General features: G+C 30.5%; 4 protein-coding genes across 8 annotated transcripts; 2 read left to right on the top strand and 2 right to left on the bottom strand.

The window, feature by feature from the left end:
• Positions 1–643: 643 nt before the first annotated feature.
• LOC126660127 (uncharacterized) lies at positions 644–4,940 on the bottom strand. Of its 4 annotated transcripts, none has more exons than XR_008789757.1 (6): positions 4,518–4,940; positions 3,405–3,659; positions 3,174–3,314; positions 2,884–3,076; positions 1,324–2,381; positions 644–827 (listed from the first exon to the last, which is right to left on the bottom strand). XR_008789757.1 is itself a non-coding variant. In XM_056104072.1 (4 exons), the coding sequence occupies exons 1-4, from the start codon at positions 3,627–3,629 to the stop codon at positions 2,368–2,370; spliced, it is 573 nt and encodes a 190-aa protein (XP_055960047.1). In that variant the 5' UTR covers positions 3,630–3,726; the 3' UTR covers positions 1,933–2,367. The 4 variants fall into 4 exon arrangements, 1 of the variants encoding a protein (XP_055960047.1); XR_008789758.1 differs by having other exon boundaries at positions 2,260–2,381; XR_007635226.2 differs by lacking the exon at positions 644–827 and having other exon boundaries at positions 1,933–2,381; positions 3,170–3,314.
• Positions 1,296–1,842, top strand: LOC130014935 (K(+) efflux antiporter 3, chloroplastic-like). The gene is made up of 2 exons (XM_056104073.1): positions 1,296–1,494; positions 1,660–1,842. Exons 1-2 carry the CDS (start codon positions 1,327–1,329, stop codon positions 1,840–1,842), a joined length of 351 nt encoding a protein of 116 aa, XP_055960048.1. The 5' UTR covers positions 1,296–1,326.
• A 159-nt stretch (positions 4,941–5,099) lies between the features above and the next one.
• Positions 5,100–6,875, bottom strand: LOC126660125 (uncharacterized). 2 transcript variants are annotated; one of them, XR_008789756.1, is made up of 5 exons: positions 6,457–6,875; positions 6,098–6,238; positions 5,770–5,962; positions 5,394–5,544; positions 5,100–5,292 (listed from the first exon to the last, which is right to left on the bottom strand). XR_008789756.1 is itself a non-coding variant. In XM_050353468.2 (4 exons), exons 1-4 carry the CDS (start codon positions 6,793–6,795, stop codon positions 5,531–5,533), a joined length of 687 nt encoding a protein of 228 aa, XP_050209425.1. In that variant the 5' UTR covers positions 6,796–6,875; the 3' UTR covers positions 5,100–5,530. The 2 variants fall into 2 exon arrangements, 1 of the variants encoding a protein (XP_050209425.1); XM_050353468.2 differs by having other exon boundaries at positions 5,100–5,544.
• A 2,892-nt stretch (positions 6,876–9,767) lies between these two features.
• Positions 9,768–11,723, top strand: LOC126660597 (uncharacterized). The gene is made up of 5 exons (XM_056103985.1): positions 9,768–9,910; positions 10,558–10,624; positions 11,138–11,355; positions 11,434–11,587; positions 11,692–11,723. The coding sequence occupies exons 1-5, from the start codon at positions 9,851–9,853 to the stop codon at positions 11,721–11,723; spliced, it is 531 nt and encodes a 176-aa protein (XP_055959960.1). The 5' UTR covers positions 9,768–9,850.
• Positions 11,724–13,840: the final 2,117 nt, after the last annotated feature.

Genomic DNA, 13,840 nt, shown 5'->3' with positions numbered 1-13,840 from the left:
CTTTAAAATTCATCAATTTAAATAATTTTTTAGTTTATAAAATTAATAAAAATTCCCATTCTACCATTCTATTTTATATTTATGTTATGTATTATTTTAACTTTTTATTAAATATTAACTAAGATAATCAAAATTTAAAATATTTAAATAATTGTTTACCACTTTATATAAATACTTATATAATATGGATTATTTATAATTATAGAAAAATTGAATTTATAGTATTTAAAATTTAAGAGTTATATTTTAGGAAATAATTACAAAGACTTGAGGTCATGTCTGAAGATGTAGATTTTGTGAGTGGACTCGTTCGAGACTCTTTGGAGATACAAGCTCCAGATGACCTTAGCAAAGGTGATGGTCAATCAATTGATGCTATGAAACAAATGCAGGTAAAATACATAAAAATCATAAGAATTTGATATTTATCATTTTTTTATGTAAAAATATTCAAGGGAATCATTCAGATTTTATGTTCATTTCACTTGAAGAGAATTCCTCCCCTCAGGATAAATTCGATCATGCATTCATTACTTTATCGAGTTCCGATTTTTGTTATGCAAGGTAAGAGTTGCTGATTGTGTCAAGATCGAAGTGCCCGTGCAAAAAATAATTGATAAACAAACAGATAGAACAGTCAAAGGATCAAGGCAAGGGTGTGTTGTATTATGAACTTAGGAAAGAATGGTTTTCCGATTAAATCAGATGACAGATGACGTTGCTACGGACAATGACAGAGGGACGGGATGGCATACAAATTTCTCGGAGATATCCACAATCCATAAGCAACCTATGCGATCTTGATGATTTCAGTTACGCCTGGATAGCTGCCAAGAAAACAAAGGTGTAAATTATATTATCACCAGAATAACAAACAATAGTCTCTATGTTGTTTATTTAGTTTGAAGAATCATAATTTGAATATAATTAAGATAAAATGTAGAGCTAACAAAGAACAGATAAACGGAGAATATATATTTTCCTATTGTGTTTGGAAGAGAAGAAAGCAATAATAGAAAATAGATGAAAACAGAAAATAGCTTAGACTAGCAAGAAAATTATTTCTAAATTAAATTGAAAAACATTCTTTAATGGAGCAGAAAGTTTCATAATGTATCAAAATACACTCATAAAATAAATGATACGCAAAGCCAGAGTTGCATGAGTATAATATAAAATCAAGTCATAAATCCATTCTAGAACTGTCAAGACAAGCAATTTTTGTAAGAGAACTAGCACCAAACAACAACAGCAGCAGATGCACACAAAACATTAGTGTAAACAAGAAACTGGAAGAAGTTGTTCTTCCCTAACTAAGCTTACTTCATGCAGACAGGTTTGCAACTTGGCTCTAAGCTTTTGAAAGGACTTGGTGTCATGTCCGATGATGTAGATTTTGCGAGTCGACTCGTTCAAGACTCTATGGAGATACAAGCTCAAGGTGACCTTAGCAAAACTGATGGTCAAGCAGTTGATGTTATGAAACCAATGCAGGTAAAGTACATAGATATCGTAAGAATTTGATATTTCTCATTTTCGTTCCGAAAAGTGGGAATCGTCAGATTCTATGTTCGTTCCACTTGAAGAAAATTCCTCCCTTCAGGATATATTCAATCAACTATTCATTACTTAATCGAGTTTTGTTTTTTGTTATGCAAGGTAGGAGTTGATGGTTCTGTCGGGATCGAAGTACCCGTGCAGAAATCACTAAGACAGAAACAGATAGAGCAGTCCGAGGATCAAGGTAAGGGTGTACTGTATTGTGAACTTAGCAAAGAAAATGGTTTTCCGGTTAAATCAGATGATGTTGCTACGGAGCAGAAGAATATGATAGAAACATAGGCACCTTGCATGACAATTGCTGAAGATGTATAGATAGTGATCAATTTTGCTGTTGTGACTAGCATTAGTGTAAACAACAAATCTCTGAGGTAAAATTAGGGACATATCTGTATATTTTCCCTAAAAATAGCATATTCATGCACATTGAGGTCAATTACAACCTGCTCTTTATACCTCTAACATTTGACAACATGTCAATCACAACCTGATCTATATGTCTGCAAAATTTGACAAAATCTTGTCTCTTTAAATTTCAATGTTATTGGGAGAATTCAAAACCAATCTGCAGATTTCGGTAAGAACAAATGCTTAGTTAATCTATAATCCTAAATGGTTTGCTACTCCTCCTATGCAACTGGAACAGCATTTGTTAGCAGTTATACTTCCCGATTAGTTGATGAAATATTTATTCATTACCCTTCAGAAAATAATATCGACCACCATATTGAACGGAATAAATTCGTAGGAATCTCTCGAAGATCTCCACAATTTGTAAGCATCCTATGCCATCTTGATGATTTTCAATTAAGCTTGGATAGCTGGCAAAAACATAAATGCATAAAATCATTATTATCAACAAACAACCAAACAATAGTCTCTGATATTTAAATTTGATTTTAGAGAACCTAAATTTGAATATTAGAAAAATAAAATGCAAAACAGAGCTTTCTGATCTACTGCCCCTCTGACATCCAACTATATATGTTGTGTGGCTCCCGCAAAGTAAACGAACGAAAGCTCGACAAAGTACTGGCGCTAAGGCACCACAAAGTCGAGAGCTAAAATTAGACTAACCGATGGTCGAGCGTCTATTCAACAAGTATTTTTAAGAATGAAACTATCAACAACAATGAAAAGGACTATAAACCACATGATCGTTTACGGGCACCCGAAAATCATGTGAAACATGGAAGATATAGTGATTATTTACACAGAAATACTAGTCAATTATATAAAATTAACATCCTTTAGTAACGATAAAAGTTTCATACATTAGCATAATCAGGTTATAAAATGAATGATACACAAAAATATTAGTACCTGTACTATCTCCACTTGGTTTGAGCCTGAATAAATCGATTTCAATCTCGCCATCCGCCAAATTGTTATAGATCTTTGATTGATAAGTGTTGACCTCTCCGGTAGTCTTGTTTCGAGCTAAAAAGGTTACCCAATAATAAGTAAATCCTGTCCAATTTGCCTTGATTACCTCCACGAATTCCAAATTTGCACCCTACATGACAAAAATAAACGATTCGTTGGATAAGACATTCTTCATACAGTGACATGAATTTGAAATACAGATGCAATTGATATTAATACTGACTGACCTCCACCTCGTTCTCTAGCTCAATTGCTACATTGACAGCCTCAATGCAGTCCGTGGTACGAGCATCTTCCAAATCTTTCACAACAAGCTCGGCTCTACCACCAATATAATTCTTTGTGGGAGCTTTTCCGATATCAAAACCCTGAATAAACACAAACAACCAAGTCAATCACATATAATATAGTAGCATGTCAGTATTCATATTCATTTAAAAAATAGCGTAATTGCTTACATCAGACTCCTCCAGAATTCTCCGATATTCCTGCATTTCCCTTTCTTCTTCCTCCGTGCCCTCAGAAGCAGCATAATCTTCGCCGCCTTCAGAGGCAGCATAATCACCATCGCTCCTGTCCTTCTTCTCCTCGTCAGTATCAGAACTGCCGTGCGCGTTGCCGTCATTATCAACAGCAGTGCTTGGCTTCATCGGCACCGACTCATTGTGGCCTTGGTTAGCCATGATCGATGAAACCTTGAATTGCTAGAAACCCTAGAAAAATATATTTCAAAAAGGCAATTAACTCGAGAGTGAATACATATTTATACGTTTCTCTCCTTATTTACTTTTTTTGAATTTCCTTTTCCTATTTTTATTAAACAATTACACTAATTTAATTTATTTATTTTATCAAAACAACAATTATTATTTTCTATCATAATTACTTTAAAATTTCACCAATCTAAATAATTTTATTTAATATTAATAATTTCTTTTTTTGCAAGTGAGTGTTGGCCCGGATGGCAACACACGCCTTTGCATCTCCGAAAACTGAATTTTCAAAATTAACACTTACAACTAACACTTAGCCTAGTGTAAATAGAAATAAATTATTTTATAAAAATCCATTTTGCCATTCTTTTTTTTATATCTATTTTATGTATGATTTTAACTATTTATGAAATACTCCCTCCGTCCCAAATTGATAGGCACTATTTCAATTTTCTTTTATCCCAAATTATAGGCATTAGATATTTATGTCACTAAGTAATTGGCAAACATACCCTCATTAACTATAGAGAATATTTTGAAAAGATAATAAAAATCACTAAAAGACAAAAATTGTCACTATATTAAATGAGGGTAAATATGGTATTTTTTTTATGTATTAGCTCATTTTGTCTAGAGAACCTAATTTTCTTAATACTCGTATTTGTCCTAAACTGCCTATCAATTTGGGACGGAGGGAGTATTAATTAAGAAAATCGAAATTTAAAATATTTAAATAATTTTTTTGCCATTTTATATAAGTACTTATATATATAATATGGATTATTTATAATTATATAAAAACAAATGAATTCATAGAGTTTAAAATTTAAGGTTTATAGTTTAAGGTTTAAAATTTACCGACGATGTAGATTTTGTGAGTGGACTTGTCCGAGACTCTATGGAGATACAAGCTCAAATGACCTCAGCAAAAGTGATGGTCAAGCAATTGATGTTATAAAACCAATGCAGGTAAAATAAATAAAAATCGTACGAATTTAACATCTCTCATTTATTTTCTGTAAAGATATTCAAGGAAATCAGTCAAATTCTATGTTCGTTCCACTTGAAGAATATTCCTCCCTTCAGGATAAATTTAGTCATGTATCCATTGCTTCGTCCAGTTTCGGTTTAAGTTATGCAAGGTAAGAATTGATGGTTTTGTCGAGATCGAAGTGCCCGTGCCGAAATCACCGAGAAAGAAACAGATAGAACAGTCAGAGAATCAAGACAAGGGTCTGTTGTATTGCGAAATTAGCAAAGAAAATGGTTTTCCGGTTAAATCAAATGACGATGCTACGGAGAAGTTGAATATGATAGAAACATAGGCACCTTGCCCGAGAACTGCTGAAGATGTATAGATACAAATCAAACTCATGTAAGGTTTTAGGAAAAGTGATCAATTTTTCTACTGTGACTAACTTCAGTGTAAACAACAAAATGTTGAGGTTGGGACATATCTGTATATTTACCCTAAAAATAGCATATTCATGCACATTTAGGTCAATTACAACCTGCTCTTTATACCTTAAAAATTTGATTTGTCATATACAACCTGATCATTATATCTTCTGCAAAATTTGGCAAAATCCTGTCTCTTTAAATTTCAATGTCATTAGGAGAATTAAAAACCAGCCTGCAGATTGGATCGGTAAGCACAAACGTTTAGTTTATAATCCTAAATGGTTTGCTAATGCTCCTATACAACTTGATCATCATTTGTTAGTAGATATATACCTCCCGATTAGTTAATGAAATATCCATCATCCTTCAAGAGACAGATTTTGACCGTAATATTGAATAAACGGATTCTGTAAAAATCTCTCGGAGAATCCAGCATCCATAAACATCCTATGCCATCTTGATGATTTCAATTAGGCTTGGATAGCTGCCAAGGAAACAAATGCCCGTGTAATTATACTATCAACAGAACATATCAAAGAATAGTCTCTATATAATTTAAATTTAATCCAAAGAATCTAAATCTGAATATTGTACAATTTTCGGCTGCCACTTATATAGTCTTTGATAGCCAGAGTATAGAAGTTCGGAAAGAAAACGTAAGCAAAAATTAAGAGCTTTCTCATGATCATAGAAACAAAAATATTAGTACCTGTACCATCTCGAATTGGTTTAAGCCTGAACAAATCAATTTCAGTCTCGCCATCAATTAAACAGCGAAAGACCTTTGTTTGATAAGTGTTCACCTCATTAGTAGTCTTGTTTCTAGCTTTAAAGGTTGCATAATAAAGAGCGAATGATGTCCAATTTGCGCTAGTCAGCTCCACGAATTCCAAATTTGCACCCTTCATAATTAACGTGACAACAAAAGGCAATTAGTTAGATAAAACATCCATCATGCAGTGACATGAATTTGAAGTTAAAATATCATTACTACGCTCAAATGCTATAGGAAAAGAATTATTAGTCTTAATTCTGACCTTCTCATGGTTCTGTTGCTTGATTGCAGAATGAACAGCCTCAATGCAGTTCTTGGTATAAATATCCTCAGGATCCTTTAGATTGACCGAGGCTTTAACACCAATAATAAACCCTCTGTAACCTTTTCCGATTTCAAAACCCTGCATAAGCATAAGCAACGAATTAAGCATTCATAATTCTAACCTAAACACAATCACACAAAATCCTAAACACAATCACATAATTCATAATTCTAATCTAAACACAATCACATAATTAAGCATTCTAATTCTAACCTAAACACAATCACATGATTCATAATTCTAACCTAAATACATGTAGAAGGAAAAATAAAAGATGTTGCGAAATTATAGCTTACTTCAGACTCCTTCACAATTTTCACATAATCCTCAAAGTCCTTTTCCTGCTGTTCGCTGCCTTCATAACCATCATCCTCCACCTCCTCCGCATATACAATTTTTTCTTCTTTTCTGCCTTCATTATCTGAGACCTCATCGCAATCAGAATCATCACCGCTCTCCTCCTCGTCGTCGGAAACAGAGTTGTCGTCAAAATCAGCCTTTCGCTTCACCAAAACTATTCTTTTTGGCGTCTGCGAGGGTAATTCGTAGTCGGACAGGCCACGCACATTCCTTTCATCGTCAACAGCAGCGTTTAGCTTTATCGGCACCGACTCCACGCAGTCTAAGTTAGACATGATTGAATTGCTACGAACCCTAAATTTCAATTTGGGGGTGATTTTCAAAAAGCAAGTAACACGAGACTATATTTGTACTATCTTTACGCCGTGTGTTTCCTTTTTAAAAATTATAATGGCTTAGTATATCAATTAACCCCCACACTTTACTGTTTTGTTCCATACGGTTTTTAAACTAATTTTTTATTGCATTGCATCTCTTCACTATTTTTTTTTTCTATTTAATTGCTCAACCTTACCACTTTATTTCATGTGATGTGACCTCTAAACTAATTTTTTATTCCATTGAATCTCTAAACTAATTTTTCTATTCTATTTAACCCCTCAAACTATACTATTGTTCTATTTAACCCCTTAACTAAATGTTTTTCTCAATGAACATCTAAACTATTTTTTTATCCATTTAACCTCTCACACAATATATTAATTTTAATATATATATATATATATATATATATATATATATATATATATATATTACATTTAAAATAAAGAGCGATGTATTTTGTATATTATTTAAAAATCCATCTAAGGATTAATTGCTTTAAAAATCATGAACTTTAGCGTGTTTTACAATTTAAATACAAATTTAAAAAATTCGTAATTACAACCTGCTCGCAATACCTATAAAATTTGATAACTTGTCAATTACAACCAGATCTATATGTCTGCAAAATTTGACAAAATCTTCTCTTTAAATTTCAATGTTATTAAATATTAGGAGAATCCAAAACCAACCTGCAGATTGGATCCGTAAGAACAAACGCTTAGTTTATAATCTTAATGGTTTGCTAATCCTCTTATACAACTGGAACATCATTTGTTAGTAGCAGCAGTCCTGATTAGTTAATGAAATATTAATTGCTATTTAGAAAATAATAGTGACCACAATATTGAACGGAAATTTTTTTGTAGGAATCTCTCGAAGATCTCCACAATTCGTAAGCATCCTATGCCATCTTGATAATTTTCAATTAAGCTTGGATAGCTGCCAAAAAAATAATGTGTAAAATCATTATTATCAACAAAATATCGAACAATCAAATAGTCTCTGATATTTAAATTTCATTTTAGAGAACCTAAATTTGGATATTATTAGAAAAATAAAATGTGAAACAGAGCTTTCCGATCTACTACCCCTCTGACATCCAGCTATATATGTTGTGTGGCTACCGCAAAGTAAACGAACGAAAGCTCGACAAAGTACTTGCTCTAAGGCACCACAAAGTCGAGAGCTAAAATTAGACTAACCGATGGTCGAGCGTCTATTCAACGAGTATTTTTCAGAATGAAACTATCAACAACAATGAAAGGACTATAGAGCACATGACCGTTTACGGGCACCCGGAACATGGACGATATTGTGATTATTTACACAGAAATACTAGTCATAATCAGGTTATTGTTGGAGCAACTGCTGAAAACAATACTTGAAACCCAATAAGTCTTTCAATTGTTTTTTTTAGTTTGACTTGAGAATGTTAATATTTATTTTGACGGAAAAAATTAATGTATACAAATTGTAATAGAAAGGTCCAATTAGAAAAATATAATAATATAGAAACTAAAGATGAGTTTTATGAAATAAATATAAGATGTCTCTATCTTTTATTTTTTGTCATCTTCACACATCACAACACCATTGTCTACCTTAATGCACTGTAAAAATTAAGTGTTATGTTAGTCATGTCGTTTTTTTAAATTTTTATACTATAAGAAAACATTTGCAATAGATATTGGATAAAATTTGTAAAAGAAAAAACACAACAAATGTTTTTGAAAATGCATAATATTTTTTTTGATAAAAAAACACATAATATTTAATAGAAGTCGGATAACTACAAAAATTAAGAAAAAAACAAAGAAATCGTACATTTGGTTATTTTGGGGAAGCTGCGGTATCTGTCAGTTTTATTGTTGCAGAAAAAGGAATATCAAGTGGCCTTAACTTGATGATTTGTTGCTGACCAAACTTCATTTCTACCGTTACTCAGTAACTCACATTTCTTTTATGCAGTTTACCATTGGAATATAATTTTTTGACAACCAATCTAATCTGGTCCAATTAAATAAAATACTTAGTTAAATATTTTTAAAAATGAATAATTATATGTGTTAAATGTGTATAAATTTATTGGATGCATTAACCCTAATTGTGTATTTAATTACATGTCAGACATGTATAAATTAATTTACCGGACGAATATATAATCGAGTTGCGAATTGAACTAAAAAAAATGAGAAAATGGAGTATAATCTCAACCTATTATAAATGTCATGTTCAGTTAAATAGGTTGATATGTGGTGAATGTTTTAAAAATTAATCCAATGGTCGAATCGAATTAGCTAGTACGTCGTTTAGTTTACGATTTAATCACCATTTCAACCATTTAAAAATAAACATATCCAATGACCATATGAATATTTTTTAAATAAGTCTATGTATTTAAATATTTAATTGATAGAATATGAATTGTAAAACTAATGAAAAAATCACAATTTAACCAATAAAATAAATAACATCAAAGATTTTTACAGTTTAATGTGTTTAATGATTTTAGTTGATCTAATTCGATCTTAAAATAATCGATGTGGTGGGAGAATTATAAACGGTAATTTGGCTTGATTTTACAATACAAATTCTGAAAATGGTTGATTTTTTTAGAAAAATACAAACCATATAGCTATTTTATGGATATTGTAAAAAAAAAAACATTTCCGTATGCGTTGATTCCAGTCAAACCTTTTAAAAGCCAATTTATAAATTTTAGAGTTTAATTCTAACAATTTATTTGAGTATAAATAAATTAAAATCAAATTTTTTTATTAAGTTATAATTTGGTATGGACAAGACATTTTGAGTCTTAACCATCCAAGTTTTTAAAATCACATTTCAATTGTTTTGTTTCACGTGACTAACTGTTTGGATAAAAAATAATCTCATGGTCTTTTCTTTCATGGTCTTTCAAGAACACTATATATCTCAGTCCGCTTCTTTTCTTTCTCAGCTTTGCTAAATCACCAAGAACTCTTTCTTTCTTCTGCTCTATTGATCATGGCTCCTCCAAAACGAAAAACTCCAAAGAAAAACAAAGAAAAAGATGCAGCCACCCAGGTTTTAGTTTCAAATTAGTTTTATCTTTTAGGGTTTCTTGATGTTGTCTTGCAAATATTTTCCCATGCAATACATACACAGCCACATTCAAGAACCAAATTGATGAACTGGGTCAAGAATTCTTGAACAAACCCAGATCAAGAATCTACCCAAAATCATCCAAGATTGAAACTTTATCAAAACCCATAATCTATTTTAACTTGAATGTTTGTTTATTTTTTTGTGTCCTTCAAATTGAAAAATTATGTTCTTGAATGATATTGTAGAACAATCTTTATCAATGTAAACATTCTTAGTTGTAAATGTTGTCCCATGCAATATAAACATTGTGAACATTGAAGAACCAAATTGATGAACTTGGTCAAGAACTTTTAAGCAAACCCATATCAAAAATCTATCCAAAACTACCAAAGATTAAATCTTTATTAAAACCCAGAACTTATTTTGGCTTAGGTTTATCTTTTGGTTAGTGTGTTTGTCTCTTACTCTTGTTAAGTTAATATGTTAATTTTGAATCATGTTTAGAGTTTAAAATAGGTTTTATATTTTAGGATTTTTTTTAGATTATATTGTTGCTGGTTTTTTATTAAAATATGATAAATATAGTTTATTTAATTTCTTATCTAATTGCTCTTTTTTTTTTACAGAAAAGACTCAAAGTAATCGTGACTTGGCAAAAATACCTGAAAAGTAAAATACGAAAGCAATCAGAAAGTAAGTAATTTTAAGTATTGTTTAATTTTAAGTAATTTTAAGTATTATAAGGATTTAATCCACCTTTTCTGAATTAAATGGTGAAATAAAATTTATATCCAAGTCCTTTTTTATAATCTTTTCTAAACCAATAAATCTTGACTCAGTAGATTTAGAATTAAGCCATCTCCCTAAAAATGCATGTATTTCTGTTTGTTTTTGAAACATTCAAGTTATCAATTTCTATATCTTATTTAAATTTGATGGTTTTATGAATAAATTCGATGTTTTATTCGTTAATTTGTTTGCGGATAACAAAAGATCAAAAAAAACTTGTGATTACTGGAGCTACTAAACTGATGTAAATTTGTTGCCTCTTATTGGTTTCATTATATTCTAATTGCTTAATTTTAACATGAAATCAGAAAATGTCAATTAGATCCTTATCATATGGCATTATACAATTATTTATTTAGTTTTCCACGTAGATAACATGTAACATTGTTTTGATAGACATATGCTGGGCCATTGCAGCTGGATTGGTTTTGGAGGGAAACTACAACAAGAAGTTTGAAAATGAAGATGATCGGAAAGAGTTCTCTCCGCAAATTCTTGTGAACAACTTTGGTTTTTTGACCCCTGATTTAAGTTTAAAGGATTTTAAGCCAGTGACTGAGTGGTTGAAAGATGTAGGGATATGTACTGAGTTAGGGTGCCCTTATAAAGGGACATTGCCGGACAATTACAAGACGGTATATAGTATTTTAACTTTAAAATTCTGAACATTTGTATATTTGTTTTTTAATTTAGTTTATTATGTGAATTTTCAGTTCAAACCCCAGCCTCCGTTTTTCACTATCGAGAGCGCGGATTATGAAGAAGGGATCATTTCAGACGATTACATCGCAACACTGCTTGAAGAAGGGCCAGTGTTAGGTGTTATAGGGGTCTATACTAGTTTTACCTGCTTGAAGGCTGGGGTAAGTTAAATATATCTTATTTTAATAGCGTTTTTTCAATTCAGACTAGTTAAATTAAAAATGAGTTACATTAAGTGATTTGAATTTTTAATTATTCTATGTTTGCAGGAAATCTGGAAGGGGCCGATTGCGGGATGTAACGATCAGAGAGACGGGTTTCATGCTGTGGTGATAGTTTCCATGGCAACGGAATTTGATGGTGATAAAATCACTCATGTTTGGACGGTCAGAAATTCAAGAGGGGAAAAATGGGGAAAAGATGGATACGGGATGGTTCTTCGACAGCCTGGGGAAAAGTCGCTATTCTGCAAAATTTGGTATCCGAAGGTAACCAATTTTTATTTATTTAACTAATATTCAATTTCTGTTTTATTAATTATTTTTGTTAATTTTGTACAGATGGTCAGCTTGAAGACTTAGTTTGCAGTTAGTGATCACTTTTTGAGATTTTATTGTATTTCAAATTTTCATACTAGTTACCTCCATTCTCACTGATTTATGCGATTGTTTCATCTTTATTTGGTGTTATCTTTTCTTTTTTAATCAGAAATAGATCTACTCTATGTTAATTGTTAATGCGGCTAGTGCGACTTAAAATTTAATTAAGATATCATCACTTGTCTTATGAATTTTTTCAAGATGTTATTTCTCTAAATTTGATAAATTTTATTTCTCTTAAATTGTTTCCCTCTGAAATTCACTCTCTTTAAAATTCTCTTTCTTTAGAATTTATGAATTATCCCTTTTCAAAGTATATTCCTTCAAAATTTATAAACTTGTCTTTTAAAATTTTATGAATTATGTCTTATCAAAATTTTAAATCTATAATTTATAATTTCTCTCCAAAATTGTTTTTTTTTTAAAATGAACCTTCTCTTCTTTTTTTTTTGAATGATTTTTTTTTCGAAATTTTCTTCTTTAAAAGTTTATAATTGTTCATTTTTTGAAAATTTACTTTCTCTAAAATTAATGATTTTCTCTCTTTAAAATTTATATTAAATTATAGAATTAATGAATTATTCCTTTTCAAAAAAGTTCTCTAAAAGTTATAAATTTTTACTGCTAATTTTTTCTTTCTACAACTTTATAAAAAAAATTCTCTTTAAAATGTTTCCATTTTAAATTTTTTGTACCATCTGTTAAAAATTTATCTCTTTACAATATATAAATTTTTATTTTTTAAAATATGCTGTCTTAAATTGATGATTTCCTCTTTTCAAAAACAGTTCACTCAAAATGTTCTTAGATTTCACTTTAAATTTTTCTAATATAAATGGTTATGAACTTTCTCTTCTCGCTCTAACAATTTTGCATTTTTGAAATTTTTTACACTTTAAAATTATACTTTATAAATTTTTTTTTTAAAATTTATAAATTAATGAATTATATCCCTTTTCAAAACACTCTCTTTAAAAGTTTAGGCTTAACCCATCTAAAGGCCCCTGTACTTTACACTTTTTTTCTTGTGTCCTTATACTTCATTTTTTTATTATCTGGTCCTTATACTTATCTATTTTCGATTTTCATGTCATTTTTGAGTTTTTTTCCAGTCCCTCTACTTACCATTTTTTTTCCTCCAGTCAAACAAAATGATTGGAAAAAACTCAAAAAGGACCTGAAAATAAAAAATAGATAAATAGAGAGACCAGATAATACAAAAATGAAATATAAGGACTTACGGAGAAAAAATGTAAAGTACAGGGTTCTATAGAAAGGTTTGGCCTAAAGTTTAACTTTTACACGTGGAAGATCATTTAAGTTGGCATAAAATATAGAGCAAATTAATATGACACCCTCACATTTAACATAATTCACAATTTATTTCCTCTTGTTTGAAAATTGAACTATATAGCACTTCACTTTTGTTTTTGTCAACGATTTAATCCTTCCGTCCATTTGAATGTTAAACGAAGTCAGCAAAACTATATGGTCCTCCACTTTTGTTTTACTCAACGATTTCACCCCTCACATTTATATTTGTCAACGATTTCGTCCCTCAGTTTTGATAATTAATTTACCTATAAGTCATTTGACTTTGTTGACTAACACTAAAAATAGATGAAGGGATTAAAATGTTGACGGAAATAAAAATGAGGGGCCACATAGTTTAGTTTTCAGACAGGAGGAACTTAAGTGTAAATTATGTCAAATGTGAGGGGCTTCATAATAATTTGCTCTAAAATATAAAAGAAAAGTCAATCTAACGAAAACCAGTTAAAAAAATTCGAACTTTTACAAAATCGTATCAAAATTTGTC

Source organism: Mercurialis annua, linkage group LG8, assembly GCF_937616625.2.
Source record: "Mercurialis annua linkage group LG8, ddMerAnnu1.2, whole genome shotgun sequence".
Lineage (NCBI taxonomy): Eukaryota > Viridiplantae > Streptophyta > Magnoliopsida > Malpighiales > Euphorbiaceae > Mercurialis > Mercurialis annua.
The sequence above is the reverse complement of the archived record's forward strand: the minus strand, read 5'-3'. Positions and strand labels throughout refer to the sequence as shown.